This window comes from Mandrillus leucophaeus, unplaced genomic scaffold (genome assembly GCF_000951045.1).
Source record: "Mandrillus leucophaeus isolate KB7577 unplaced genomic scaffold, Mleu.le_1.0 Scaffold318, whole genome shotgun sequence".
NCBI lineage: Eukaryota > Metazoa > Chordata > Mammalia > Primates > Cercopithecidae > Mandrillus > Mandrillus leucophaeus.
In genome coordinates this window covers 2,245,422-2,261,929 of record NW_012103343.1, presented here as the reverse complement: position 1 = coordinate 2,261,929, position 16,508 = coordinate 2,245,422, and the positions used below count along the sequence as shown (strand labels likewise).

The 16,508-nt window shown below is 38.4% G+C and overlaps 1 protein-coding gene across 2 annotated transcripts in view; it reads left to right on the top strand.

Annotated features, from left to right (window-relative positions):
* Positions 1–9,153: 9,153 nt before the first annotated feature.
* Positions 9,154–16,508, top strand: part of NEB (nebulin) — a 223,643-nt gene continuing 216,288 nt past the window's right edge. The window contains exons 1-5 of one of the 2 annotated variants that reach the window (XM_011987847.1): positions 9,154–9,243; positions 9,848–9,931; positions 10,460–10,524; positions 13,933–13,974; positions 15,668–15,883. In XM_011987847.1, coding sequence (XP_011843237.1) covers positions 10,489–10,524; positions 13,933–13,974; positions 15,668–15,883 — 294 coding nt within the window. In that variant the 5' untranslated portion in view covers positions 9,154–9,243; positions 9,848–9,931; positions 10,460–10,488. The remainder of the gene's footprint in view (positions 9,244–9,847; positions 9,932–10,459; positions 10,525–13,932; positions 13,975–15,667; positions 15,884–16,508) is intronic. The other variant, XM_011987846.1, reaches the window with a different exon arrangement.

Here is a 16,508-nt window from a genome sequence, read left to right as displayed (position 1 = left end):
TTATTTTGAGGTTCATCCCATCAATATCCAATTTATTGAGAGTTTTTAGCATGAAGCATTGTTGAATTTTGTTGAAGGCCTTTTCTGCATCTATTGAGATAATCATGTGGTTTTTGTCTTTGGTTCTGTTTATATGATGGATTATGTTTATTGATTTGTGTATGTTGAACCAGCCTTGCATCCCAGGGATGAAGCCAACTTGATCGTAGTGGATAAGCTTTTTGATGTGCTGCTGGATTTGATTTGCCAGTATTTTATTGAGGATTTTTGCATCGATGTTCATCAGGGATATTGCTCTAAAATTCTCTTTTTTCGTTGTGTCTCTGCTAGGCTTTGGTGTCAGGATGATGTTAGCCTCATAAAATGAATTAGGGGAGGGGCGCCCAAGATGGCCGAATAGGAACAGCTCCAGCCTCCAGCTCCCAGCATGAGCAACACAGAAGACAGGAGATTTCTGCATTTTCAACTGAGGTACCGGGTTCATCACACTGGGGCATGTTGGACAGTCAGTGCTGGTCAGCAGATGCAGCCCGACCAGTGAGAGCTGAAGCAAGGCAAGGCATCACTTCACCTGGGAAGTGCAAGGGGGAATGGAATTCCTTTTCCTAGCCAAGGGAAACTGAGACACACAACACCCAGAAAATTGGGTAACTCCCACCCTAATACTGCACTTTACCAAGTGTCTTAGCAAACAGCACAGCAGGAGATTATATCCCACACCTGACCCGGAGGGTCCCACGCCCACAGAGCCTCCCTCATTGCTAGCACAGCAGTCTGAGATCTAACTGCAAGGCAGCAGCGAGGCTAGGGGAGGGGCACCTGCCATTGCTGAGGCTTAAGTAGGTAAACAAAGCTGCCGGGAAGCTCGAATTGGGTGAAGCCACCACAGCTCAAGGAGGCCTGCCTGCCTCTGTAGACTCCATCTCTGGGGACAGGGCATAGCTAAACAAAAAGCAGCAGAAACCTCTGCAGATGTAAATGTCCCTGTCTGACAGCTTTGAAGAGAGCAGTGGTTCTCCCAGCATGGAGGTTGAGATCTGAGAGCGGACAGAGTGCCTGCTCAAGTGGGTCCCTGACCCCTGAGTAGCCTAACTGGGAGACATCCCCCACTAGGTACAGACCGACACCTCACACCTTACACATCTGGGTACATCTCTGAGACGAAGCTTCCAGAGCAAGAATCAGACAGCAATACTCGCTGTTCAGCAATATTCTATCTTTGGCAGCCTCCGCTGCTGATACCCAGGCAAACAGGGTCTGGAGTGGACCTCAAGCAAACTCCAACAGACCTACAGCTGAGGGTCCTGACTGTTAGAAGGAAAACTAACCAACAGAAAGAACACCCACACCAAAACCCCATCAGTATGTCACCATCATCAAAGACCAAAGGCAGACAAAACCACAAAGGTAGGGAAAAAGCAATGTGGAAAAGCTGGAAATTCAAAAAATCAGAGCGCATCTCCCCCTCCAAAGGAACGCAGCTGATCACCAGCAACAGAACAAAGCTGGACAGAGAAAAAAAAGAAAAACAAAGAAAACAAGAAAAGACGTGAGACTCTTGAAACAGAAATACATGTTAATTTAATATGTGTTAAAAGCAGTATTTCAAATTCAATTTAGTCAATAAATGGTGTTGAAACTGGAAAGAAGAGATTGACAGATTTGACTGAAGATAAATTTCAACTTATCTCCGTGGTAAAAGACACCACAAATAACTTGGAGAAAATATTAACAACATACACAAGAGGTAAATAATCATTTCTGTAGTACATTACAAATGCCTAGAAATGAATGTGGGGTGGAGATATGAGCAGATAGTAGACAGAATAAAAGATATAAATGGTCAATAAACATATGAAAAAATAACCAACTTTATTATTGGCAAAGTAACAGTAGAAAAAAATGTTTGATATATAGGGAAAAGTAATATCACTATAATTACTTGTATAATTATAATACGTTAACATTATTAAATGAAAAATAATTTAAAATACAAAACTTAAGAAAATCAGTAAAGGCTAAGACTCTAGCTTTACCATTTCTTAGTACATGATCCATATTCTTATAGTCTCAAGATGGCTGCCCTGGCCCAGGCATTACATCTGTGTTCCAGGCATAGAAAAGGGAAGAATGGCAAAAGAAAACTAGTGCATGCCAGGTGAGTCTGACCCTGCTCGTCAGTCAAAAAAGAGCTTTCCCATAGGCCTCAGCACCAAGAATTGTACTTAAATCTTACTGGCAAAATAGTGTCATAGGTTACCCCTAACTGTTAGGGAAGCTGAGGAGTGTATTTTTAAAATGGGCATATTTCTGTGTCACCCTAAACTGTGATTCTGTTAATAGACAAGAAAGGATGCACATAGAGTTGGCCCTTTGTATCTGTGGGTTCTGTATCTGTGAACTCAACCAATCACAGATAGAAAATTTTGGGAAAAAAACATTCTGAATGCATAGAGACTTTTGGGGGGCCATTATTCTCCAAACAATACAGTATAACAACTATTTATATAGCATTTACATTGTATTAGGTATTGCAAGTATTCTAGAGATTATTTAAAGTATACAGAAGGATGTGCACAGGTTATATGCAAATGCTATGTCATTTTATATCAGGGACTTAAGCATCTATGAATTTTGATATCTGCTGGGTGTTTGGAACCAACCTTCCATGGATATTGGAATTGTTCTGCCCAGTACCCACTGAGGGAGGGCTGTATATTGCTTAAGCAACTAATGATATCTGCTGCATGAAGGAAGCATCTAGAACAGAGCCTTATATATTGTACATAATAAATAATAGTTAAAAGAATGAATTAGAATTTTTATATTATAATGTATATAAACCTTTATTTCATATTATAATCTACATGAACCTTTATTGCTTGAAATTTTTACAATGAACATGTATTACTTTTAAATTTATAGATTGAATGCATACTTATATTTGGAGTCCTGGAGCATTTTGCAGTTCCAGAAAGTAAGAAAATGCTTTCTCTCTCTCTCTCTCTCTCTCTCTCTCTCTCACACACACACACACACACAAACACCGATGGGGGGTGTGTCAAAGGAATGCAGGAGCCAACTAAAAGAGCTGCCAATGGTTAAAGCTAGAACCATTTGAGTAATAAAATAAAGAAGTATTAGATTGTAACACAAAGTATAAAATAAATATCCATTAGTCCCTACTGATATAAATAAATGATTAAATAAATAAATTGGGAAAAAGAGAAAAATTTCCCATGCTGAAGAATTTCAAATAATGTATGTAGTTACTCCACCCTCAAGGAGGGGTGCACAACTCTCCAATCCTTAGGTTTTGGCTATGCATAGTGACTTCCTTCCAAAGAGTGTGATATGAAGAGGGGTGGTGGGGAGAGTAATTTTACAGAGCAGAAACCTCCCAAACACCACAGCCAGTTGATGAACAAGGCCAACATCAACAGTAGTAAGTCATGGGGATAGCAGGTACTCTTGATATGATGGGAAGAAAATGGCACTTCACCTCTGTGGTCTTCCTTCCAATGACTCATAACCCGAGTCTTTTCTATGAGGAAAGACATCGGACGAATTCCAATACTAGGCAACCTATAAAATACTTGGCCTGTACTCCTCAAAACTGACAAGGTCATCAAAAATAAAGTGTGAGAAATTGCCACGTTTAAAGAGACATGACAACAATGTAAAGTGGTATTTGAGATGGAATCTTGGAACAGAGAAGGGGCATTAAATAAAGACTAAGGATCTCTAAATAAACTATGCCCTTTTTAAAATAATGATGTGTCAATATTGGCTCATTAATCATAACACATGTATCATATTAATGTAAAGTGTCAATGATGGGGAAACTGAGTGGAAAGTATGTGGGAACTTTCTGTACTGTCTCCTCAATTGTTTCTGTAAATCTAAAACTGTTCTAAAACATAAAGTTTATTAAAAAGAAAAAATCCAAATTCTTGTGAATATTCTTGATCTCTTTTCTACTGATTAAAGGATATATTAGTTATCTATTGCTGCATAACCAGTTGCCACAAACCTAGTGGTTTAAACAAGACATATTCATTGTTTCACAGTTTCTGAGTATTAGGAGTTTCAGTTTGGCTTGCCTGGTTCCTCTTTAGGATCTCACAAGCCTGCTAAGAAGTTGTTGGTGAGGCTGTGTTCTCATCTGCAGGCTGGACTGGGGAAAAAATCTCCTTCCCAGATTACTCTGACTCTTGGCAGGACCATTTCCTTGCAGCTGTATGACTGGAAGCCCAGCTTTTTACTGTCTTCTTCCTGAGGCTGTCCTCAGCTCCTAGAGGGCAACAGCAGTTCCTTGCCAGGTGGGCTTCCCCACCAAGGCCACTTGGCTTCATCAAGCCAGCAAGAAGGGTCTCTTGAGCAAGTTGGCTAGCAAGATGGAGTCTTATATGTTGCATGTAACTACAGAGGTGCCATCTCAACCAGTTTGCCAAATCCTACTGGTTAGCAGCAGGGCACAGGCCCCATCACACTCAAGAGGAGGGGATTTCACCAAAGTATGATCACCAGGAGGCAGGAATTATCATGGGGCCACATTACTGTCTTTTTGCCACAAGGCTTTATTCATCTAATTCACATCCATAGTCATGAAGGGAACTGGAAGAATGGAGCCAGGTACTGCAGGCCACATCCAGCCCCAAAGCTCAGCAACAAATCCCAAGTCCCACACTCCAGCATCCAGTCCCACGCACTCAGCTCAAAAGTCACCAGGGACTATTTGGATGAGCATCCGGTTCTAGTTCTGAAAGTCTAGGTCTATGCATATACTATACTTTGGTGGAAAGTTTTTAAAAGTGTTGGGCACATGTCGTCAGGACCTCCTGAGGTTGTATCACAGGCACATCCTTAACCTTTGCAAAATAAACTTTCTAAATTGATTGAGACCTGTCTCAAATACTTTTGGGTTCATACCTTGTATGTATCCTTTCTCAGGAAACTACTGGAGGATGTTTTCCATCAAAACAAGAAAGGTAAGCAAGAGAAAGACATAGGATCCAGGAAACCCAAGGTCTAATTCAGAAGAGAGAAGAGGATAATTCCCAGAACGAAAGACAGTGGAGGGGGCTCAAGAAAAGAGCTGAGCTCCAGCTGCACAGGGAACTGATCCAGATGGAAGAAAAGAACTCCTGAGAGATCTAAGAAGAGGAAATGGGTAGAATTGCAGAACACAACTTAATGTCTTTGAAAACACCAAGAGCAGACTTAGCCAGAAAGTTTGAGGTGTTAGTGCTAAAAGTGCCTAGAATTGTTCTGCCCAATACCATCGCCACCTGCTACATGTGGCTGTTTGAGTTTAAGTCAAATAAGAAGTCTAAAAATTCAATTCTGCAGACACACTAACCACGTTTTGAATGTTCAATAGCCACATGGGGCTAGTGGCTACTGTACTGGACAGCGCTAGTATAGAACATTTCAACTATTGCAGAAAGCTCTCTCAGACACCACTTGTCTAGAAAAAAATTAAGCCAAGGAAGAAAATAAATGGAGAAAAATATCAACTTCCAGAAAAATAAGCCCTTGTAGAGGAAAAGAAAAATAATCATAATATATAGGGTTCAGCTGTGAATGGCCTTTTGCCAACCATAAAAATGTAAACATTGAGTTCTGAATTACATGTGTAGAACTTTATTGAGGTGCAGGAGGTGAGGCTTGTGGTTTACATGAAAGAGAATTAAAGCCTCATCTTCCTGGATGGGAGCTTAATCAATGATGCCTGTGAATGAAAAATCAGGAAGGAGCAATGTTGACAGTTTGTTAAATGTGTAAAGGAATATAACGAAAGATTCAGCTAAATAAGTCAAAGTGATGTCTCCAGGGAGGGGAAAAAGGAATAGAGGAAACAGGAAGTGCTGATTTAGTAGCGAGTCTTACAAAACTTAAGCTTGATTCTTAAGCTATGTCCATACAGAAGTTAATTAAAATAATGAAATCAAAGAAATGACAACAAAAACTGTTACAATCCCATCTCCCTTATCATGTCTTTTTTGGTCCCCAGGCATGACACTTCTATATTTTCATATTTACAGAAGCATTATCTGAAGTTCCGATACTGGCACCTAAGTGCCCTGCTTTGGTTTGTAGCCAGTTGTACAAGCTTCTAGTCAAATGCCTGTGTACTCATAAATTCTTAGACTAACTATTGTCTGATTTCAGAAGCTTCAAGATATTTGGTATTTCAATTAAATACAGAAGAGTGAAGCCTCCAATATAATGTAAAAAATGATAATGATAGTAAAAATAATAATAGCTAACATTTACTGAATACTTACTATGTGCAAGGCATATAATAAGAACCTACCAATAAATCAGGGTGTCAGTGTACTCTCGTTCCATAGAAGAGGTCATAGATAGGCAGGAAAATAAAGTTGTTCTTTCATCTCTAGAAGGCATCATTCCAGATTAGAATCTGCAGAATTTAGTAAGGAGGTGGCAGTGTTTTTCTCTAGTGTGACTAGGAGAGAAGTGTAAGCTGCTTGCTGATACACTCACCCCTGTGTAACCATGGTAGGAATATAAACAGCTTTCCTGTGAGTCTCTTACTTCTGACATGCTTTGCAAATTATTAGGGCAACCTGCATCGGGCCAATTTAGCAGGGGTTTGGGGGCTTTCTTTTAGGAGGAATTTATCCCAAGATATCTAAGCCAGGGTAATTTCATGTGAACTCACTTTTTCTCCACACTCCCCTCAACTTTTTAGATGCACACTTCACTATGTACGCAGTTTGAGGTTCTGCTCATCTATTTACTGCACTTCTATTTACTCACATAGTGGTTTCACAAGTAATGTATAAAGAGTGTCTTAGTTCATTTGGTCTGCTATAACAGAAATCATATAAGCTGGGTGGCTTATAAACAGAAATATACTTCTCATAGTTCTGGAGGCTGGATGTCTAAGATCAGGGTGCTCGCATGGTTGGGTTCTAGTGAGGACGTTCTTTCAGGTTGTGGCTGGCCATCTTGCCTCTGTAACATGGCAGAGAGAGCACCAGGCAGCTCTCTGGGGTCTCTTTCATAAGTGTACTAATCCCATTTGTGAGGGCTCCACCCTTATGACCCTATCACTTTCCACACATTGGAGGGTAGGATTTCAACTTATAAATTTTAGGGGGACACATTCAGCCCACATAGTAAAGATTTTTCGAGACTAATAATCCCTAAGGATATCAAGATGTGTATACATAGGAACCCTCATTCTCTGTTAGTGAAACATAAAATAGTGTAAGGATTTTGACTGGCAACTTGACAATGTCTATCAATTTTCAAAATGTGCATATATATTCTGCCTCAGTAATTCTACTTCTAGAAATTTACCTTACAGATACATTTCATGTAAGTATACAAAGGTAATGCACAGGGATGCTTACTGTGTGTTTTGTTTTGCATTGTTTTGCTTTATTTTGTAATAGCAAAAAACCTCGAAACAACCTAGCTGTCCATTAATAAAGTAATGATTAAACGATTATACTCTATCCAATCAATAGAATTATTTGTGGAAATTAGAGTAGGATATGTTTATGTGATGTTTCATAAAAGATGTCTATTGCATATTAAGTATATGGATTTATGTCAATATCTATATTGAAAATATCTGAAACTTAAAAATGACTACTTTAAGAAAGTCAATGCTCACTTTTTACTTTATATGATTTTGTACTCTACGTTTTTAAAATATGAGCCTGTATTATTTTTTAATTCAACAACACATTTTAAAGCATGTAATGACTAGTAAGTTACAATTCTAGTTTGCAGCTACCAAGTGAGTGATCTCATATTACATAAATATCCTTTGGTCATAAGACCTGTGAGAACATACAAGATGAACAGGTATAATCAGTTAAGATGATAAAATTAAGTTAGATTTTATTTACTACCATGTGAATCAGGGAGGGGGAAGAGGTACATATATTTGAAATACGAGATTACTTTCTCAAAATCCTCAGACAATCTGCCCGCCTCGGCCTCCTAAAGTGTTTTGATTACAGGCGTGAGCCACCACACCCAGTGAGATTACTTTCTGATGTTTAACTTAAAAAAGAAAAAAGATTACAATATGTTTAGTCTCAAATGCATATCAAGATATAGGTGACTCACAGGGTTTTGTCTCAACACAGGAGCAACCCAGAGAAAAAGCCATTCTCTGCCATGTAAGAGCCTGTGATTTCTGTTGCTATGTGTAAGGACAGACAGACAGACAGACAGAATAAGATTTTAAATTAGAAAAAATCCTTCAGGAGCAAAGAAAGTGCTAGAGAGACATGAGGCAAGTTTTAAGAAAACTGTCAGATAATTTTTATGAAGGAAATGTCTTACATTCGGATTTGCCAAATAGGGCGTTATTTTCTCCTGATAAGTTACTGATTTCCATTTTATCTGCTCTTGCTGTTCAGAAATTGAGCCTGTCCGTGTCCGCATTCACATGTTGCTTCTGGGAGCCAAGAGTCATCTGAGTTAATAGAAAAATCACTAACTAGGTTACATACGACAGAGGTTCTGTATTCCTAGCAGCTTGCCTTCTCTAAGGAGGGAGAAGGTGCTAAACAGGATTTGGGTATACCCTCCTGGTTTAGTAACAGAAAAATGATGGGGTCTAATCTTTCTAATTACACCCTATGGATATCTTATCTAGTGCCATCGTCAAATATTTTCACCTTTAACTTCACTCATCACATTTTTAAAAATTGCTTTTGCCAACTTGATGTTTACTGGGTCTTATTCCTTAGTTTCTTTCACACTAACACCAGTAACTTACCTGTAGCTCACCTGGTGAACCTTACCAGGGTGAGTACATTCACCACCATGACTGGACAAATGACATGAAGAAAACAGTCACGGAAGGGTCAAAGCCTCTCAAAGTCATGCTTATTTTCTACTAAATTCTTTTGCATGATTATGACGTTGAATGGGCTCTCAGTAAATGGGAAATTCAACCTAAAATTGAACTGCATAGGCTGGAAGTTAGGTAAAATTTGATTCCATTTGAATATTTCTAAGCAAGCAATTTGTTACCCTTTATCCTTTAGTGGAATTGATGAACAGGTGGTTTTCAGAAGATCACTTGGTAAATTTAGCTTCTGAAATTTGAGCAACTCAGGATCTGATTGGTCGCTCTTGCCACATGATAATTCGGAGCCCAGGCATCACGCTGGCTTTTGCCTGGGGTTCTCAGGAGGGGAGAGTTGGGAGAGGATTTGCTGCTGAGGAAATTTATTTGGTAGATTGAAGGTAAGGCCAGTTTATGACTTTCTCTGTAATACTCTTTCAGGAGATGTTCCACAACTTCCCTTGAAGTGTTTTTCAAAGGCTTGGGCCATAACTGAGGAAATTAGTGGTAGAAATGTGGCTAGGAGAGTCTAACCCCATTGCCCTACTAAGGCCCTACTAATATCTGCTATGTACAGTGTGCGATTAGAGTCAAGTCCTTTGCTAACCAATTTATTGCTCGACTGAATCGGCTCTCTTGTCTAACGTTTTTTTTTGCCTTCGATATTTTTCCCTAAATATATTAGTATGAAAAAGAAGATACATTGCTCTACGTTCCTATATTTATCCTGTTCTACTGGGCTTCATTTGCCCGAGGAGTGGCAGTTTCGCTAGCTTAACAAAACCAGCCACTGCAGGGTATTGGTTTACATGGCAAACATCTTTGGATGAAGGGACAGCTGTTTCGACTCATCATCCACTTCATATCAAGAGTCTGACTCTCTGGCATCAAACTATAGAGGTCTTGAGAGATCCTTTCACTATTTTCTGCATTAGAAGCTTAGGCTAAGGACTGACAATCCTATATGTACTTCAGTCAATGCTTTACAACTTTGTTATTTTTCAGGTTTAAACGAGAGCTACAGAAACTAAAGAAAAAGTCTGTATAAGCCGATGGTGTTCGGGAAGAAAATAACTCCATTGCCTTGAGGTTTCTTTTTTTCTTTTAAAATTTGTTGACAGATGTACTCTTATGGGTTCCAGTTTGAAGCCTAAGATATACAGCAAACAGTGGATCAGGGCAATATAGAAAACTAAGTCAGCCCTCTTAGAATTTTGGTGCTGGGGAAAAATTTCAGCTTCTTCTGAAACCCAAGCTGGCCTTCTTTCACTAAATTTTTTGCTGGAAAATGTCTTTTCTCTAAGTGTTTGGAAGTTTAAATTCTCTGTTCCCTGAGTCCAAACTCTCTCACTTCCTTACCTCAATTTCCTTTTACAATTTTAACTAAACTGATTATGTAGAAGTAGCAATTCCCAACACTGAAGGAATAAAGAGAAAGAAATTTGAAGCTTCTGCTGTTTATACTTGTATTTTAAATGTCTTCTCTCCTTTAGCCTGCAACAATATGTGAATTTGTACAATAGTTTAGCTTCAAATTCTATTTTTATGATGTCATAAGATAATTTATGTGCTGGGAATAGACTCTAACATGTTTTCATTTGTGTGGAATATGAAAAGTTTGTAGGTGCCACTACTACTCTGGAAAAATGGCAGATGACGAAGAATATGAGGAGGTGGTGGAGGTAAGATTAAAAAAAAAAAAACACTGACAGCAAACTATTTTATGTAGTGACAGTCAAAGCCATGCAGGTGAATTAATCATTTGAAAAATACATTGTCTATTATAACTTCACAAAGAGTCCTCATTTAAAGCATAAGAAGGGAATATTTTATGTTCAGTTTCACTGTAATTACGTGGGATTTAGAATTGAAAGGAAATATCACTGTTTCCCACTTTTGCTTTTCTTTAAGCTCTCAAAAACCAAGTTGAAGTAAAGGCAGGTTTGAATTCGTCTTTGAAAACTACTTTCTTCCCCAGTTCCCAACCCCGATGTTCAAAGGGACAGAGATAAAGAGAAAGTTCTGAAAATGGAACTCTGTCTCTTAGTGTCTGCGTAGCAATAGAGGAAAAGATCTACTCCTTATTCTTTGCTTCAACTAGCTAATCATCTATAGGGAAACATGGTTTAGATATTCAGAATAATCATATGTATGAAATTATATGCATATGTGAGACTTATACATAATACATACACATGTGCACAGACACACACATACACGCAAATATAAATAAAGGTATGAAGCTCACAGTGATAGTTGGAGCCATACCTTCCCACCAACTTCATTGTACTTACCTAAGTGAACAAGACTAGCTTTTGCTTTTGAATTTTGAATAAGAACAAAGACTATAGTGGGTATCTTGAAAATTTTCCTTTCAATTATTGGTGGACATCTAACACATTTTACAAAGCTGTTAATCATTTATTTTATGTCCTTTTGTTTTTATCATCTTACAGTTTTTCCTCACCGCCTCTTGCCTTTAGCTTCACATTCTAGAAATAAAACCTAAAGGCTTGGAACTATAATGCACATAAATACAGTGCCATGAATCTGAATGTGCTTAGTAATTACCAATTGATGATGATCTAAACACATGAAAATCTCCAAATGGCTAAGGCACTTGGAGGCAGTTTTGAAAATCTGTGCTTTTTAATAAGACTGAAATTAACTGTAAGAGCTACCTAGAACCAAATTTTAGGTGGCAGTACCAAAATTAGTCTTTGGAAAATTATTTTAGTGACCAGTCTATATTTAGATGAAGAAAATTTTATTCTACAAATAAAATTACTTTTATTACTGAAGGATATGAGGGAAAAAATAGAATGAATCTCATACAATGTAACATTCAACCTCTCTGGCTTAAATGCTGATGACCACATCTTTCATGCTGATATCATCACTAGTGTGCATTTTACTTATGTACCTAAGGGTCAGAAATATCATTATCAAACACTAATATAATTATTAATTAAATTGTCTTCCCTATTATAATAATGCCAGTAACAGTTTTTATTCTCCAACTTAAATATTCCTTGTCTTTCTTAAAATAATTGTGTACCTTTGCTACTGGAAATTGTCCTTAGTGCTAGACTTGATTGATTCAACTAGATGTCATAAAAAAGGAGGGGGCTATTTTTAGACATCTCATCCCTACTATTTTGTTCCCATTACAGCTTCTGGGTCTAACCAGCAGGTGATAAATGAATAGACTGCCCGCCAGAAAGTATTGAACTGAGATCTCTTTGACCTAAAAAAGATTATGAGCATAGGAGGGTGGAGAATTCTAAAAAATGGCCAGGGAAGATTTTAGAAAACAGAGAGGAACTAGCTTTAAAAATATGCAGAAAACAGAGAAGAACTGGCTTTAAAAATATATCTCCTTGGGATCTTGGACATTGAAATAAAGTTTTACTGTTCTCTCTACTCCAACTTAAACTTGGAAAGAAAGAGAAAGAAGCAAGGATGTACTATCTAATTAGTGGCACAGCTCTAAAAAAAGAGCGAGATTTGGCATACAAGTTAACGCCAACTATTTAAATAATGTTGCCTCTTTTATAAGCGTATTTCTAAGATGGATTTACCAATGGTGAGAGCCCAGCAAAGGTAAAATTGAATGGTTTCCAAGGAGCTGCTTTTAAACTTGGATGCTGAGAAAATCCAAAATAGTTGTGAATCTTCCATTTTATTTTAGTATTTCTTCTGAAGCCACTGATGTTTTGTGTGACCGGAGGAGTGACTCTATGTGGCATCAGCATCAAACAATATTTTCTAGAGTGTCCAAATGATATTTCTCATGTGCTGAAAGTCACAACTGTAAAAAAGCAAATCTCTGTCCTGTCAGTGCTTGTGATTTTTGTTGCTATGTGTAACGACATACAGGCAGAATTAGATTTTAAATTAAAACAATAGCTCAAGAGTAAAGAAAGCACAAGAATGAGGAACATTAGGCGAGTTTTAGGCGGCCTATTGACAATGGTTAAGTAATCTGATGACACTTCACTGAACCAAGAATGCAGGCCATTGAGGGAAATTTTGCATCTTAATGTTTTCTCTTCCCTTGAGTGCTGTATGTTTTGGTGTCAAAGATAAGAAAAATGAAGCATAAAGTGTTATATATCCATTTTTTTTTTAAACTAAGAAATGAGCCAAGTGTTTCATCTTTATTCCTTTCCTCACGTGCTTGGCCTAAACAAGCCTCTCCTTCTGTTCACCCTACAGAGCAGGGTGAAGCTAAGGACAGGATTCCTCTCTCCTTACACATCTGAAACCAAATGTCAACCAGTTCCTTTCTGCATCTATTTATTGCTGGTGATGTCAGAAGTAGAACAAAAGTAGACTCAGTTTTCGATCCAGGCTGCAGATCCGTCATGAAGGCCATGATGACCTCAGAGCCACTATGGCAAATTGCAGCCTACCTTTCCCACACTTTGTGATGAGGAATCTTCTCGTTTTCCCCTTCATTCCCTAGCATTTACCAATTTTCATATTAGCACCACTCTGTTTAGGACAATCACACTATTGAAAGGGACTCACGCGTCACTCCAGAAGAAACTTATTACTTACCAATCAGGAGGATATAGGAATAATTGAGATGTGGATATACTTTGGGATCTTATTATTTCCATGATGCAATCCATTTAAAAATGTATTCACACTCGAGTTTCCGTTTTAGTTTACTGTTAGTTTGCAAACAGTGAGTTTTATCACAGTTCCTCTCTGCCCAACCCACACACTCAGAATCTTCTTACTGTATTCTCTTCTCAGCAAATTCTATCTTGGCGACCATAAAAACAAATTTCCATGTCCCAGTAAAGTAAAATAGCTTCTCTTGATTAAAAAACAGCCTCATACACTTTTCTCAGCCCTCTGCATCTCTTTGTCCATTTGGATGGCATTCACTTTAGCTTTCCTGAAGTATTACAAAGTGAAGATGGGTTCCAAACTATGAACAGGCTCCTTCACCTACCCCTTTCCCACAGACATTCCAAATCGACCGAGCGAGTGCAGTCACCTAAGTGGTTCAGCTGAGGTGCAGGAGAGGTGGTTTCTGGTTTGGTTCTCTTGCCAATGCCTTTGTGCTCTATTTACAGTACTACACGGAAGAGGTGGTTTATGAAGAGGTGCCGGGAGAGGTAAGGCCCAGCCCACAGCTGCATAAACTGCATTCTCATTAAAGCAGGAAGAGCTTTCTCCTTTCTCATACTCCCAGGGCCACAAAGACGGCAAAAGGGATTATCTGACAGAGGATCACTCACCTACCTGTGCCCGGAAGCTGGTGTGAAAGCACAAACATTACCTGTTTGATGGATTATTTCACCTTTTTTTCCTATTCAACAAGCCCGAGATGGCAGGGGGTGGTTCTCCCTGTTGCTCCTGTGGGATATTTTTGTGTAGGTGATGCTAATTATAATAATGTCAGTGGCTATCACCATTCTCCAACAGCGGCAGGAGGGATGGCCTTGGCTTTGTGATTGGCATAGGGACAAGCAGTTTTATTGTGTAGAGTTGTAACTTGTAGGTCACCATCTCTGCCACCAGGGATGGTGCCTCCAAGGCTTCGTCCCTGATGATGCATTGAAATGCTACTCAGATTTTAGCACATTAGGAATTCTAAATAAGCTATTACCATAATTATTTCAAGTTCAAGCTCTTTTTTTTTTTTTTCAAGGTGAAATACCTTTCTCACGCTTTAGTTTCTGCATGCAGCTGTTTCTCTTTGAGCATGACAAACAGTGATATGGATGGTTAATCCTGAAGCTTGTTCAGAGAACCTGTGACTGCATAAAAACTAACGTCTGTAGATGCTGTAATTTGGTTAGTTTCTCACAGTCAACCATGCCTTAGTAATCATGGACAGAAAACAACCTATCAGCAATGATGTGGCAACACTAGAGGGGGTTTTTATAAATGTATAATTTCCTTACTAGGTTCTTTTCATAATTGATGCTAGAATTCTTTGGTACAGATGATATTAGCTCTGAAGGGAAGGATACTGTGAAATGGATTGAAGATTGGCTGCTTACCTTTTTTTCTTACACGCATTATTTTTAACCTTGGACTAGACCCAAACTTGGGGTCTTAGTATCTTCCACTATAGCCTGCTGTAAGAAATAGTAATTTCTCACCTACTGCATAGATAGGACTGTTGTGAGGATAATTAGCCCATTGTGTTGTCATCACTATTCTTGTCCACCTAAGCATTTATTAGTGTAAATGGCACTCCAGTTCACATTAATTAACTGACTAAGCCAAGGGAATGAAAATCTCTTATAATATTGATGCGATTCATTTTTTTTTTAAAGTTCATTATTCTTTGTCTCCTATCTACAGTGGAGAATGCCTAAATCCCTATGGAACAAACGGCCAATTTTCCCTTAGTCACTTACAAGTTAATATCAAAGTCGATAATTTGAGCTTTGTTTGATTATCTTAACCTTTTGTTCCCCAACCTCAAGTTTGCTTTTACTTACTCAGACAACTTAAGATTTTTAACTGTTTAAAAAAAAAAAAAAAGTTTATTGCTGATTTTTCCCCCTACTTTGAAGTATTTGATTGTCTTTCTGCAAATGCAAACTTAAGGCAATATTGCAAAGTAATAAGGAGTAAACTTTTTATTCTACACAATCCCGACAATCAGCATGCAGATTTGTGTAACAGAATGTGCCTTCATATGGCTATAGTATGCCGTTTCCTGCTTTGGCTTACTTTAGATATGGAGAGGTAACACCAGGCATGTAAATCTGATTTGGAGTTAAAATAATACATACTGAGATCACAGTAGCACAGTTTTTACTTTCACAACAATGTTGAATATCAAATTTTCAGACAATAACAGAAATTTATGAGACTACAACGACAAGGACGTCTGACTATGAGCAATCGGAAACTTCCAAACCAGCTCTGGCACAGCCAGCACTGGCACAGCCGGCACCAGCAAAGCCGGTGGAGAGGAGGAAGGTCATCCGGAAGAAAGTGGATCCTTCAAAGTTCATGACCCCCTACATTGCACACAGTCAGAAAATGCAGGATCTTTTTAGCCCAGTAAGTTTCAAACAATTTCTGTTAACCTCGTTTGATTATTAAGAAAATTACTGATCTCAGCCCACTCTGTTTTGGAGGCTGGCTGGATTTTATTTCTCAAACTTGTATGAAACAAAAACTTATTTTGCAAAATATAGGCTCTTGTGACTGTTGAATTTTCCATTTATGTCGTTCATTTATACCATTGCGGCATAAGAAAGCATTCTTATTGAAATCATTCCTGCAAAATAAGCATAAGGCCAATCATAAAGCATTTATTGGTATTTAATCAGTATTAATTAGCCAATCTAGAATAATGAAATCATAAATACAGATTTAATTTAGGCCAGTTCATGGAAGCTACATAACATATTTAAACAATGTCAGCAGAAGAGCTTCTTAGTAGACTAGCTAACAGCATATAAAAAGGTATATATAAAGAGGTATAAAGTGAAGAAGAACATTTATGTTAAAAATCCAAGATCAGGCCGGGCGCGGTGGCTCACGCCTGTAATCCCTGCACTTTGGGAGGCCGAGGTGGGCTGATCACGAGGTCAGGAGATCGAGACCGTCCTGGCTAACACGGTGAAACCCCGTCTCTACTAAAATACAAAAAATTAGCCGGGCGCGGTGGCGGGCGCCTGTA